The sequence below is a fragment of the Odocoileus virginianus genome, chromosome 20 (genome assembly GCF_023699985.2).
Source record: "Odocoileus virginianus isolate 20LAN1187 ecotype Illinois chromosome 20, Ovbor_1.2, whole genome shotgun sequence".
Taxonomy (NCBI): domain Eukaryota; kingdom Metazoa; phylum Chordata; class Mammalia; order Artiodactyla; family Cervidae; genus Odocoileus; species Odocoileus virginianus.
The window spans coordinates 4,738,144-4,752,037 of NC_069693.1; the positions used below are offsets into that span (position 1 = coordinate 4,738,144).

General features: G+C 50.0%; 1 protein-coding gene across 3 annotated transcripts; it reads right to left on the minus strand.

Annotated features, from left to right (window-relative positions):
• Positions 1 to 3,074: 3,074 nt before the first annotated feature.
• LOC110135441 (sialic acid-binding Ig-like lectin 13) lies at positions 3,075 to 11,184 on the minus strand. 3 transcript variants are annotated; one of them, XM_020890486.2, is made up of 9 exons: positions 11,075 to 11,172; positions 10,645 to 10,924; positions 10,181 to 10,459; positions 9,946 to 9,993; positions 9,184 to 9,441; positions 8,815 to 9,099; positions 8,448 to 8,535; positions 7,698 to 7,812; positions 3,075 to 5,056 (listed from the first exon to the last, which is right to left on the minus strand). In XM_020890486.2, the coding sequence occupies exons 1-9, from the start codon at positions 11,108 to 11,110 to the stop codon at positions 4,874 to 4,876; spliced, it is 1,572 nt and encodes a 523-aa protein (XP_020746145.2). In that variant the 5' UTR covers positions 11,111 to 11,172; the 3' UTR covers positions 3,075 to 4,873. The 3 variants fall into 3 exon arrangements, with proteins under 3 accessions (XP_020746145.2, XP_070306499.1, XP_020746144.2); XM_070450398.1 differs by having other exon boundaries at positions 9,184 to 9,405; positions 10,645 to 11,184; XM_020890485.2 differs by having other exon boundaries at positions 10,645 to 11,181.
• Positions 11,185 to 13,894: the final 2,710 nt, after the last annotated feature.

Consider the following 13,894-nt stretch of genomic DNA (forward strand, 5'->3'; position numbering starts at 1 on the left):
GTTCTTGAATCAGTGTCACTGGGGCTGATGTTTCATCTTGAGGGAAGGGGGCAGGCGTGGAAGGACGTGGAGGAGGGGAGGGACAGGGCTGGAGCTGGGTGTTTGCTCCCTCTGCGGGCGGTGGTGGTGATGGGCTGGAGGGAGAGAGACTGGAGCCCAGGTTTTGAGGAGCGGGGGTGTTTTAAGGCTCAGGGGACAGAGGTCACGCTGGGATAGAGACAAGGGCACAGATCTGGGAGTTGGTGACTCAGTGGAAACTGGCGATGAGGGAGGAGGGAACTGAAACAGAAGGCTGGCCGTGAAGAGTTGAGATAAGCCTCACACTTCTCCTTTGCGAATGTGCATGTCGACATTCTTTTCCCATAACCACAGGAACACCCACTTGATCCGGGTGGCCCGGGTTTATAGCCTCAAGTCTGGCGGTCATTTAGTAAGTCTAATGGTTACCTGGGCAGCGTTGAGCTGTATGGGGCATTCTGATCGGCCACCGGGAGCTGACTGTCTCTGCGGGCTCACGGAGCACAGAGCGCTGCACCATGCCTGTGGACGTGAATTCACTGAACCCTCAAAACAACCAGATGAGCTAAGAAACGCTGTCATCCCTGTTTGAGGCAGGAGCAAGTGACAGTAGCAAGAGCTTAAGTGGTGAAAGAGGTGCTTGAATCCTGGCGGAATGACTTTGAGCTTCAATTATTATTCTTTCAATGAAGACGAAATCCTCATGACATAAAATTAACCAATAAACTACTTTTTATCTTTTGGTTTTGCCGCAGAGTGTGCGGGATCTTAGTTCCCCAACCAGGGATGGAACCCTCATCCCTGCCTTGGCTGTGAGAGTTTTAAGCACTGGACCACCAGTGAAATCCCCTTGTGTTTTATCTAATTTTTATCAAATTAACCATTTTTAAATGAACAGTTTAGTGGCATTTAGTATATGCACAATGCTGTGTAGCCAGTACCTCTATCTAGTTTTGAAACATTTTCCATCACCGCAAAAAGCAGCTCTGTACCCATTAAACAGTTACTCTCCATTTCCTCCTTCCTGAAACCCCTTGTTGTTGTTTGGTGTTCAGTCGTTCAGCTGTCTCACACTCTTTGTGACCCCATGGACTGCAGCACGCCAGGCTCCCCTGGCCTTCACTATCTCACGGACCTTGCTCAAACTCATGTTCAATGAGTCGGTGACACCATCCAACCATCTCATCCTCTGTCGCCCCCTTCTCCTCCTGCCCTCAATCTTTCCCAGCATCAGGGTCTTCTCCAATGAGTCGGCTCTTCGCATCGGGTGACCAAAGTCTTGGAGCTTCAGCTTCAGCATCAGTCCTTCTAATGAATATTCAGAGTTGATTTCCTTTAGGATGGACTGGTTGGATCTCCTTGCAGTTCAAGGGACTCTTCAAGAGTCCTCTTTCCCAAAGCTCCTGGCAGCCCCTCATCAGCTTCCTGTCTCTGTGGAGGTAAATACCCTGGATGTTTCCTATAAATGGGAATCATACAATATGTGACCATTTGCGTCTGGTGTCTTTCATTTAGCATGTTTGAGGTTCATCCATGATGTAGTGTGGATCTGTGCTTCTACTGCTGAATGATGCACCATTGTACTGCCTAGTCCATCCATTGTGTCTGACTCTTTGCGGCCCCAGGAGCTGTAGCCTGCGAGGCTCCTCAGCCCGTGGGATTCTCCAGGCAAGAACACTGGAGTGGGTCGGTGCCATTGTACGGATTGGTCATATTTTGTTTACCCAGTCATCCACCAATATATATTTGGATTTTTCTTTTTCTTTTAACCATTAGGGAGGCACTTACAATTTTTTTGTTTTCCATCATGGACTCGAGGGACATGAGTTTGAGTAACCTCTGGGAGTTGGTGATGGACAGGGAGGCCTGGCCTGCTGCAATTCATGGGATCTCAAAGAGTCGGACACGACTGAGCCACTGAACTGAACTGAACTGATGGTTTATTACAAGATGTTGAGTATAGTTCCCTTGCTACACAGTAGCGTGTTTATCCATTCTATATATAATAGTTTGCATCTGCTAATCCCAAACTCCCTATCCATCCCTCTCCCTGCACTCTTGAAAACCACAGATCTGGTCTCTATATCTGAGTCTGTTTCTGCACAGCAGTGATTCAGCCGTATATTCTTTTTAATGTCTTCCCTAGGCTCAGTGGTAAAGAATCTGCCTGACAATGCAGAAGACCTGGGTTCGATCCCTGGGTCAAGAATATCCCCTGGAAAAGGAAACAGCAACCCACTCCAGTATTCTTGCCTGGAGAATCCCCATGGACAGAGGAGCTTGGCGTGCTACAGTCCAAAGGGTCACAAAAGAGTCAGACACGACTGAGCAGCTAAACAAGGACAACATTCTTTTTCATATTATTTTCCATATTCTTTTCCACTGTGGGTTATTACAAGAAACTGAATATGGTTCCCTGTGCTATACAATAGGACCTTGTTGTCGCCTGTCTTAAACGTTTTTTGTTTTTTTGAAATACAATTGATTTACAATGTTGTGATCATTTCTGGTACAGTAAAGTGACTCAGTTATACATCTCTGTACATTCTTTTTTATATTCTTTTCCATAATGATTCACCCCAGAACACTGAATACAGTTCCCTGTGCTATACAGTAGGATCTTGTTGTCTGTCACCTGTCTTACTGTTGATGGGCATTTGGGCAGGTTCCATTTTTTCAGCCATTACAACCAGCACTGTTGTGAAAGCTTTTGGATACATTTGGTGAACATGCATACACGCTTCTGTTGGATGCATACTTGGGAGTTGAATGGTTGTCTCGTGTGCTCAGTGTTAGAACAGAGTGACAAGCATTTTCTGAAGTTGGTCGTACTTATACTCACTCCTACCAGCACTTTGGGAGAGTTCCAATTGCTCCACATCATCACCAACACTTGCTATTTTTTTTTTCTTTTCTTTTAAATGTTATTTATTTTTGGGCCATGCCTTGAGACATGTGGAGTCTTAGTTCCCCAGCTAGGATTGAATTTGTGCCCCCTGTATTGGAAACATAAAGTTTTAAACACTGGACCACCAAGGAAGTCCCAACACTGGATATTCTTTAAGAAAGCATTTTTTACTGTGATGAATTACCCATGATATAAAATTTACCGATTTAACCATTTTCAAGTGTGCAATTAAATGGTATTAAACATATTCAAGTTGTGTAACCATCGGCATTGTCCATTTCTAGAACTTTTTCATCATCTGAAACTGGGATTCTGTACCCATTAAACATTGACTGTCCACTGACTCCTCCAGCGCCCAGCCCCTGGTATCCAGTTTATAATGCTTTTCTTTAAAAACTGTGGTAAAAAAATGATATAAAATTTACCATCTTAACCATTTATAAGTGCACGATACAGCAGTGTTTATTATATGCATCTTGTTGGCCATCAAATCTCTAAGAATATTTTCATCTTGCAAAAATGAAACTCTACACCTATTGAATAGTAACTTCCTATCTCCCCAACCTCTGAGTATGCTCCAGGACTGCTCTACTTTCTGTTTCATAGTTTAATTTCTTTGAATACTTCCTATAGCTGGAATCATGCAGCATTTGTCTTTCTGTACAACTGGCTTATTTCACTTCGTGTAGTATCCTCAACACTCAATTTCCTTGATATTATTTTTATTATCTTAGCCAAGGTCACTGCGCAACTGGCATACCACTGCGATTTTCATTTGTATTCCCCAACAGCTAGAAAAGCTGAATACATTTCTGTATGCTTGTTGGCCATTTGACTATCTTACCTTTCTATTTGCTTGTCTGACTTTTTCTTATTGATTTGTTGAAGCTCTCTATATATTCCTCTAATTTTTTTTAAAATGTATTGTTTAATTTTTTTATTATTTTAAAATACATATTCTTTATATACTCTAGGGTCCTTTGTTAGATACATGTATTGGGAAGTATCTTCTCCACCCAGAGAATTACATTTAGATTTACTTTAAAAAAAAAATAAGACATGTCACACCCCACCAGAAAAGAAAAACAAAAAATTAAAATAATACATGTTGTTAAGAATAGTCAAAAACTAGTCAGGCAAAATAGAAGTATGTGGTAGAATCAAAAGTTGACATCTCCCTCCACTCTGAGGTAACGTATCACAAATATGGTTAACAGCAGCCACACTGCATGTGTGTGTGTGTGCTAAGTCACGTCAGTCATATCCCACAGTGCATGCTTGCATAAAGAAAGCTGAGAGCAGAAGAACTGATGCTTTTGAACTGTGGTGTTGGAGAAGACTCTTGAGAGTCCCTTGGACTGCAAGGAGATCCAACCAGTCCATCCTAAAGGAAATCAGTCCTAAATATTCTTTGGAAGGAGCGATGCTGAAGCTGAAACTCCAATACTTTGGCCACCTGATGCAAAGAACTGACTCACTGGAAAAGACCTTGATGCTGGGAATGACTGAAGGTGGGAGGAGAAGGGGACAACAGAGGATGAGACGGTTGTATGGCATCACCAACTCAATGGACATGAGTTTGAGCAAGCTCTGGGAGTTGGTGATGGACAGGGAAGCCTGGCATGCTGCAGTCCATGGGGTCAAAAAGAACTGGACACAACTAAGTGACTGAACTGAACTGAACTGAGGAATATTATCCTCACTTTACAGAGGAGGAAACTGAGGCACAGAGAGGTAAACTCTTTTGACTTGCTTGACATAACACCCTTAGCATTCCCCAAGCCTGGATGTGAATCCAGGATTCTCTGTGACCTTCAACCACTCCAAGGAACTTCACCTTCTCACTTATAAGCTTTGCGCTCAGCAGGCAGCCAAGTCTTCAAGAATCAGTATCTGACACACATTTCCCTCAGAGGTGCATTTTCTGGGGGTGGAGGCAGGGTCCTCTCACTTCCCAATCTTGATCTCTGAGTACTCGGTGGTGTCCTGGACCTGAAAGTTGTGGGTCTCTGGTCTGTGGAAACTGAGGTTTGCATAATGGAGCTCTTGTTCCTTCTCTGAGGTGGAAGCAGCCAGAAATGGGGTCTGGTGGTCCAAGGGGCTGTCTGACCAGGATTTATTGACGTGACCCTGAGTGAGAAGACAGAATGACTTGAGCTGGCCTTTGAGGTCTGGAGAAGGGAACCCAGGGCTTGAGGAGGGCATTTATTCACTTATCCATTTTCACACCCATTTCCTGAGGATTTGCTCATTCAGTCACGCCTTTATTCATTCATACCTTTAATCATAATGGTCTGTTCTTATTATTCATCTCACTGAATCCTTACAACCTCCCTCCATGGGTGACATAAATGTTATCCCCATTTTACAGATAGGAAAATAGAGGGAGCAAAGTGAAGTGATTCTTCCACAGACAAGGTCCCCGACCTTGGAATGTCTATCAGGACAAGGAGACAGTATGAACTTGTCACACACTCAAAACTTATCAAATTGCAAATTGTGTTTTGATGGACAGAAGCAGGGTGCTGTGGGCAAGAGTCACAGAGGTCTGCAGGAGACCTGCACTGCCCTCCAGGAGCTCACGGTGTTGGGGGGACAGGCCTGTGGTTACCATAGGGAAGTGTGACGACAGTCTGCCTGGTGTAGGGCAGGGGAATATTTAGACGACATCAATTGGCATGACACTTAAAAAAGAATGAGATAAAACAGAAACAGACTCACAGACACAGAGAACAGATTTGTGATTGCCAAGGAGGGGGGTGGGGTGAGGGCAGGATGGATTGGGAGTTTGGGATTAGTGGATGCAAACTATTATATATAGGATGGATAAACAACAGGGCCTACTGTGTAGCACAGGAACTATTTTCAATTACCTTGACAAACCATAACGGGAAGAAATAGGATACAGAATGTATATATATTTATATATGTATGCATAACTGAATCACTTTGATGTACAGCAGAAATTAACATAGCGTTGTAAATCAACTATACTTCAACAAAAATACATTTTTAAAGAAAAGAATGAAATAAAGCCATTTGTGGCAACATGGATGGGCCTAGAGGTTATCATACTAAGTGAACTAAGTTGAACAGACAAACATATGCTATCACTTATATGTAAAATCTAAAAAAAAAATGATACAAATGAACTTATGTAGACCCCAATGCTGGGAAGGATTGAGGGCAGGAGGAGAAGGGGGCAACAAGAGGATGAGATGGTTGGATGGCATTACCAACTCAATGGACATGGGTTTGAGCAAACTCAGGGAGACAGTGAAGGACAGGGAAGCCTGGCCTGCTGCAGTCCACGGGGTCCAAAGAGTTGATCACAACTGAGCGACTGGACAAATTAACTAAGAAACAGCCAGATGGAAGAGATGCTGAGGGCGAGGTATAGGGAAAGGACAGTTTCTATGCCTTCTCCAATTACTTTGTCCTGCTCAAATCTCCACTTGTTCGCCAACCCAGAAGCTCTCTAAACCCCATCCTTTGAGGGTTTTAGAGAGGCTTCACTCCACAGACATGACTGACTAAACCATTGGCCTTTGGTGACTGAAATCCTCCAGTGCCTCTTCCATCCCTGGAGGTCAGGGGGTGGGACTGAAAGTTCCAATCCCCTCTGTTTGGTTCTCCTAGCAACCAGGCCTTATCCTTAGGTACTTTCCAAAAGTCACCCCATAAAAATAACAAGAGACCCCTTTAACACTCCCATCACTGCAAGGTTCAAGCATTCCAGGAGTTCTGTGCCAGGAATAGGGGATAAAGATCAAATAAATATTTCTTATTATAGATAATAATATCATAGAACACAATAAGCTCATTTGTGGGGAGGGACAGGATGCTGGCGGGAGAACTGGGCAGGGGCAGATTACAGAACACCAGACTGAAGAATCTGGGCTTGATTCCTTCGGCCTGTGCTGTCCAATACAGGAGCCCCTAGCCATGTGTGGCTCTTGAACCCAAGAAATGTAGTGAATCAGACAAAAATGTGTTGGGAGGTCAAAAATGAATACTGGAGGTCAAAGTCTTTGTAGAAAGAAAGAAAAAGAGAGAAAGAAAGCGGGGTGGGGGGCGGGCAGAGGAAGGAAAGAAGGAAGGGAGAAAGAGATAGGGAAAGAAAGGGGAAGGAAGGAAAGGAAGAGAGAAAGAGAAAGAAAGAAAAAGGAAGGAAGGATGAGAGAAAGAGAAAGAAAATATCCAGTTAATATTAATAATTTGTACGTTTATGTTGCCTATTGATGACATGATGTTTGAAATGATAATACTTTGGCTACATTCAGTTAAGCAAAATATTATATAAAAGCCGATCTCACGTTCCTTTCTCCTTTTTTTTTTTAACATGGGTAGGTTTTAAGTTATGCTCATGGCTCACATCGTATTTCTGTTGGATCTAGACTGTAGGGGGCAAGCACAGGGTGACCACAAAGAAAAGCTGTTTGGGGAACTTCTTGCTGAGAGCTTATTGGGGGAGGAGACGGGGAGCCAGTGACCCCGAGAGAGTGAGGACTCAGCAGGGAAGGGGCCAAAAGGAGAAGAGCTTTGCTAAACGGAAGATGGACAGGACTTGGTGAATTCTAGGCTCCGGGGAGTGGCGGAAAGAGGAGAGGGTGATTTGAGGGCAACAAGAAACTCGAGAGGAAAAGCAAACCTGGAGAGGGGCGCGGGGAAGAACGCGCTTTTCTGAGGCGCTGAGTAGGCTGCCGTGCCCCCTGTGTGGGCAGAGGGGTCCGGTGGAGACACTGGACGGAGAGCCGCCCACGTCACTCACCCGGGACGCGGGACTCGACGCTGGGCGGTCGCCATCTTGGCTCGGCGCTCTCTCCGCCGACTTCTTCCTGTAGATCTTCGCTCTCTCCAAGGGCTGCTTCCTGTAGACCTTCACCCTGAAAAAAGAGACCAGGACCCTTAAGGGGGCTCCTCTAGGGAGTCCAGGGGGACTTCCTGAGCTCAGGCCGGTGGCCAGCTGCAGAGACCGTGACCAGAAAGCAAGCTCCCTCCTCCAGGACAGTCCACACTGGACCAAGATGTCAGGAGGCTACATTCCCGCTGCCACTTAAGCGAGCCACCTCCTTTTCGGCTTCATCACTCCACCAGTGCCCTCAACTCTGGGCTTTGAGGTGTTTTGTTTTGTTTTTAATTAACTAATGTTTATTTTTTGGTTGTGCTGGTCTTCCTTGCTGCCTAGGGGCTTTCTCTAGTTGGGGCCAGTGGGGGCTACTCTCTAGGTGCCCTGCATGGGCTTCTCACTGCAGTGGCTTCTCCAGTCGAAGAGCACGGGGCTCTAGGCAAGTGAGCCTCAGTAGTTGTGGCACACGGGCCTAGTTGTCCCACGGCATGTAGGATCCTCCCGTACCAGGGATCGAACCCGTGTTCCCTGCACTGGCAGGCGGATTCTTAACCACTGGACCACCAGGGGAGTCCTGAGCTTTGAGTTTTGAAGATTCTTGGAGTCTTTGCGCCCCTCGTCCGCCCCTTGCACCCACCCCCATAGTGGTCCCCAGTGGAGGCCTCCACTCACACAAAGATGAGACAGAGAGCAAGCAGGGCTGTGACACCAGCTCCCCCGACGGCCCCCCAAACCACGCTGGTCCTGGGTCCTGGTCTCCCTGCAGATATGAGACCTGGGGTGACCTCCAGCCCCCTCAAGCAGGCGCCTGAGCCCCCAGCCTTCTCCCATCCATGACCCACGAGTTTGCCCACTTTTCCCCAGGACTCGGCGCTGTGTCCACCATCCTTTAATACGACTGCAGCCTCCTGTGCCCCCCTCCCCAGCCACCCCACAGAGGACCCTGAATGCTAGTCCCCTTTAGCCCAGAATCACGCCCATTTCTCTTCCTCTCCATGTCTTCTAGGACCCAGATGCACGGCTTCCCCTTTCCCCAGACCTGGCAGCAGCAGGATCTTCACGTTCTGTTTCCCGTGGGCATTCTGGGCCTCGCAGCTGAGTCTGAGGCTGGAGCTGAGCCCCTCGCGGAGGCTCAGGGAGCTATTAGCCCAGAGCCCGGCAGAGCTGGAGGCGACCTCCAAGGAGGCGTTGCTGAAGTTCCCCTCCAGCAGCCCCTCGCCCAGCCGCCAGCGCAGGGAGGGGGCCGGCCAGGCTTGGGAGGAGCAGCTGCAGCTCAGACCCTCGTCCTCCTGGGAGCAGGAGGGGCCCAGAAGCTGCGGTGGGGCTGTGGGGAGACATGGGAGGGATCAGGGGCGCCTCTCCCCTCCCTGGAGCCCCGGCCTCCTTCCCCCGGGTGTGTCCAACTTACTTCTCACAACGAGGCTCAGAGACGCTTCCTTGGAGCCCAGTGGATGCTGAGCTCGGCAGACATATAACCCATGGTCCCTCAGTTCCACCCGGGGCAGCTCGAGGACCCCAGGGTTCGAGGAATTTGAGGGGCTCAGGGTCAGGCTCCCTCGGGTCCAGCTGATCATAGCAGGAGGGTTGCTGTCAGGAACACAGTCCAGGCGCAGGGACTGGCCCTCCTGGACTGAAAGAGACTGGCTTTTGTCCAGAGTTTCGGGTCCTGGCAAGACAGAGAGAAAGCTAGCCTCGCTGTCTGTCTCTCTGTCTGTCTCTTCCATTGCTTAGTGGCTCATATTGGCCTGGTTCAGAGCACTGTCGATTTCCTCTGTGTAAAAACTCCCATCGTGGCCAATTTCAAACGCCTCATTTGAAGCCACTGAACCCAGAAGTGGGAAAAGATGGACACAGTTGCACAGCTGGCTCTTGCCAACCAGTGAGAGCGAACCCCTAAGGAGAGAGAAGGCAGGATTTGGGAGGAAGATATAGCCCAGACAGTGGGGACAGTTATGTCCATTAGGTGAGGAAGAGGCCGGGCAACATCCATGAGAACAGGGTCAGCGGAAGGGCGAGGCCAGTTCGTAAGCCCATGAGCCAGTGTGGGGGGCTTCCCACCCCTGCTGTTCCCACACTTTCCATCTGAGTCCTGAACCCCAGATCTGCTTGGAAGGTCAGAGACAGACCCCACTTCCGTCACTGCCCCAAGAAGAAAGGTTTTGACGTATACCTGCGCCTTCTTTCTGGTACACTCTGATGGTCAGCTCCTGGGGTGCATCTGGACAGACAGACATAACTGTCCCTTTTCAGGGGTAGGAACATAGGCCCTTCCTCCCAGAAACATCAGAAATGGAAAGCAAGTGGAGTGGGGTGTCCTTTTCCATCCTCCCCAGTTCCAGCAGCCCAGGCCCTGCCTCCCTCTCCCCGACACTGTTGGGGACCCAGACTCTTGGCCCCCCACTTACAGGACACATTGAGCTTGATGGTCACCTCTGTGCTCACACCAGCTCTGGAAAAGTTCACATGACACGTGAGGTTGGTGCCGTGGTCCTGGGGCCTCGGGGTGAGGGTGAGCACTGAGGAGAGGGGACTCTCGGGGTGCAGGGAGGTGAAGGCGACCCCAGTCCAGGAGAAGGTGGGGGGCGTCCCCCTGTCACAGGCCCATGGCACCGCACAGGTGAAGTTGGTGGGGCGGCCGGATGCTAGGGTCCCCTGGACGTGGATGTCAGGTGTGTCTGTCAGAGCTGGAGAGAGCAGACCCAGGACTGGAGCGGGGACCCCTGTGTGCCCCTCAGAGCATCTGTTCCCCAGCATCTTGTATCCCTGGGCCCCCCCCCCCCAGGATGAGAAGGCAGGGTTCCCCTCCCACCCTGCCCTGGGAACCCTCAGTACCCCTGTATGTGTGTCCTCCCCTTGACCCCATCCTTACCTGTCACATGAACGGAGAGCAGATTCATTGCATAACTATATCTCACAGTAGGCCCTCTCTCCAACCTAAAGATGTATTTCCCCGCGTCCCTCCTCTGGGCGTCTCTGATGTCCAGGGAGCAATTGTAGGCCCGGGGGTCTCCAACAAGGAGGAATCGGCCCCGGGTCTCATCGGCCACCGCACGTTCTGGGTTGTTTGTGGCCACTGCTGGATCTTCAGGGGAATCTGCCCTTTCCCGGAACCAGTAGCCGTGAGCTGGGTCAGAGTCCCGCCAGTCTTCCTGGGGATAGAAGACGGAGCAGGACACATGGACACACAGGCCCTCCTGCACCGACACGGACGGCTGCACCTTCAGCCAGTATTTCGGATCCTGAGCCAGGGACCCTGCGGCGAGATGAGGATCAGTCGAGCCCCCGCCCTGCTCACCTACCCACAGCAGCAACAGCAGCAGCGGCAGCAGCAGCATCTTTGGGGTGACAGTCTTGGGGCCTTGGTGTCACAGGATTTAGAGGAAGCCCCAACGGGAAGCCCAGGGCTGAGGTCAGAAAATGACAGACCACAAAAGAGGAACTCGGCACCCACAGGCTGCCGGAGCACGGGAATCCTGGAGAGGAACCGTCCACATGAGGCCCGCCGGGGATCACAAGCAGCGAGCACTGCCCAGGGGAGGCTCCCGGCTCCCTGTCCTCCACCCGACCCCCCTGCACCTCTGTCCACAGCTGGAAGTCAGGCCGGTCAGTCCCCGCCAAGTATGGGAGGCAGGAGGGGCAGCCGGGGAAGCTCCAGGCATGAAAGATGGGGATGGGTCCCCCCACTCCGGATGAAGGAGGTGGTAATTAGTTACTGAGATGAACGTGACAACGGCACACATGAGCATCTCTGCTTTCAGGGACTGGAGTCCAAGGAAGAACAGGACAGGCTTTGTCTCATCCTGGAGAACTTCTTTGACGCCCCAGGTCCCGTTGATACAGTATGAGCTGGGGGTAGCCAGCTCGGTGTTTGGAGGAAAAACTCGAATGCTCTGTGCAGTTAGAAGGTGAGTTCCCAGGTGTAAATGGCCAGAGTGGGTGGGACCAGAATGAAGGTGCCATTAAAAAATGATCCCAGGGGAGCATGGGGCTTCTTGACCTAGTGACAGCCGCCTGCCCTGGCCCCCCTGGTGTTGACTGCACACGCCAGGCCTGGGAGCCAGACACTGAGAGCAAGATGACAGCCTTTGGGGGCAGGTGGGTCTGCCCTTCTCCGCCTCCAAGCCTCAGCTTTTTCATCTGTCACGTGCAGGAATAATAATGTTCAACCCTCGTCCTGGGCATTTTCTACAGACTCTGGTGTGGCCGTCTTGCAGGTCACATGTCTGGCTCTGCCCATTCTCTGAGTCCCTCCTTCAGTGAGAAGCTCCTGGTGGTCAGTGGTATCTTTGATACCTAAGATACCAAAGTCTCATCTGAGGCCTCCAAAGAGGGGGTACGGGGCACACACTCTGCAGTCAGATGGCTCTGGGCCGAGCCTAGCTCCCTAATGCATGCTGTGCCACCTTGGGAAGGGGCTTAACCATTCTGTGCAGAATTGCATCCCCGTTGTTCATGGGATGTTGGGGCTGAACTGTATCACCCCCACCAAAATTTCATACCTGCAAATCCTAACCCCCAGTGCCTCTAAATGTGATTGCATTTGGAGATGGGGCCTTTAAAGAGGTTGTTTTTATCTTTCAGTTGCCCAGTCGTGTCCAACCTTTTGCAGCACCATGGACTGCAGCAGGCCAGGCCTCTCTGTCCTTCACCATCTCCCAAAGTTTGCCCGAGTTCATGCCCATTGAATCAGTGATACCATTCAACCATGTCATCCTCTGACACCCTCTTCTCCTTCTGCGCTCTATCTTTCCCAGCATTAGGGACTTTTCCAGTGTTCGAATCAGATGACCAAATTACTGGAGCTTCAGCTTCAGCATCAGTCCTTCCAATGAGTATTCAGTGTTGATTTTCCTTAAGATAGACTGGTTTGATCTCTTCGCTATCCAAGGGACTTTCAGGAGTCTTCTCCAGCACCACAGTGCAAAGGCATCAATCCTTTGGCACTCAGTCCAGCTCTCACAACTGTACATGTGAGGTTATTAAGGTAACATAAGGTCATTGAGGTTGGCCCTCATAGGACCAGTGTACATGGAAGAAGAAGTGGTTAGGACAGAGACACACACTAAGAAGCTACCATGTGGAGACATGGGGAGAAGACGACTGTCTACAAGCCAAGAAGAGAGGCCACAGAAGGCTGTATACATATATGAATAACTGAATCACTTTGCCGTACAGCAGTAATAAGACAACATTGTAAAGCAACTATAATTAAAAATTGTTTTAAAACTTAGGGACTTCCTTGGTGTTCCAGTGGTTAAGAAGCCAACGCAGGGGACACGGGTTCAATCCTTGGCTCAGGAAGATCCCACATGCTGCAGCGCAAATAAGCCCGTGCACCGCAAATAAGCCCGTGCACCGCGACTACTGACTCTGCGCTCTAGAGCCCTGGAGCTGCAACTACCGAAGCCCGTGGGCCTCGAGCCTGTGCCCCTCAACAAGAGAAGCCACGACATTGAGTAGCCTGTGCCCTGCAATGAAGAGTAGCTGCAACTGGAGAAAGCTGAGACGGCGGCAACAAAGACCCAACACAGTCGAAAATAAGGTAATTTTTTAAAATGTAAAAATGAAGAAAAAATAAGGAGCCAGCCCCGCGGACACCTTGATCTCAGACTTCCAGCCTCCAGATTCCTGAGCAAATGAATTTCTGCTCTTTAAACCTGCCAGCCAATGGAACTTCCTTGAAGCAGCCCTAGCGAGTGAACCCACGGGGCCTCCTGGAAGAATCAACCCATGGAGTGCTCTGTGCACACAGTGGCCAGTGGTCCGCCGGCAGGATGGGACCCCTCTGAGGTCGGGAGGAGAAAAGGGAAGGAACGGTGTGGTAACCCCAGGAAACCTCTTCTCCCCTCTGCCCTGGCGCTGATCCCAGCGGGCTCTTTCTTCCGGCGTGCTGACCTGGCCTCTGCTCGGGTTGGCCCTCTGCTGGTTGAGCCAGTTGCTGCTCCTGCAGCCACCGGTCCAGCAGAGCTTCCTGGGGGGGTGGGGAGGGGGTGGGGCTGACACTGGGGGAGCACCAGCCGGGTGGGGGAGGGCTGCAGAGTCGGGCGTGGCCAGGGCTGACCCACCCGGGAGGACCGGGCTGTGGGAGCCCCGAGGAGGGAGAGAGGATGTCCCTGGAG

Bases quoted from the DNA above. Each gene is read 5' to 3' on its own strand.
- LOC110135441 (XM_020890485.2), bottom strand. From the start codon at position 11,110: ATGCTGCTGCTGCCGCTGCTGCTGTTGCTGCTGTGGGTAGGTGAGCAG. The intron at 9,100-9,183 runs GTAAGTTGGACA...GTCTCCCCACAG, and splicing joins TCTGAGCCTCGTTGTGAGAA to CCCCACCGCAGCTTCTGGGC. The intron at 7,813-8,447 runs GTGAGTGGAGGC...CTCTTTTTTCAG, and splicing joins GCTCTCTGTCTCATCTTTGT to GGTGAAGGTCTACAGGAAGC.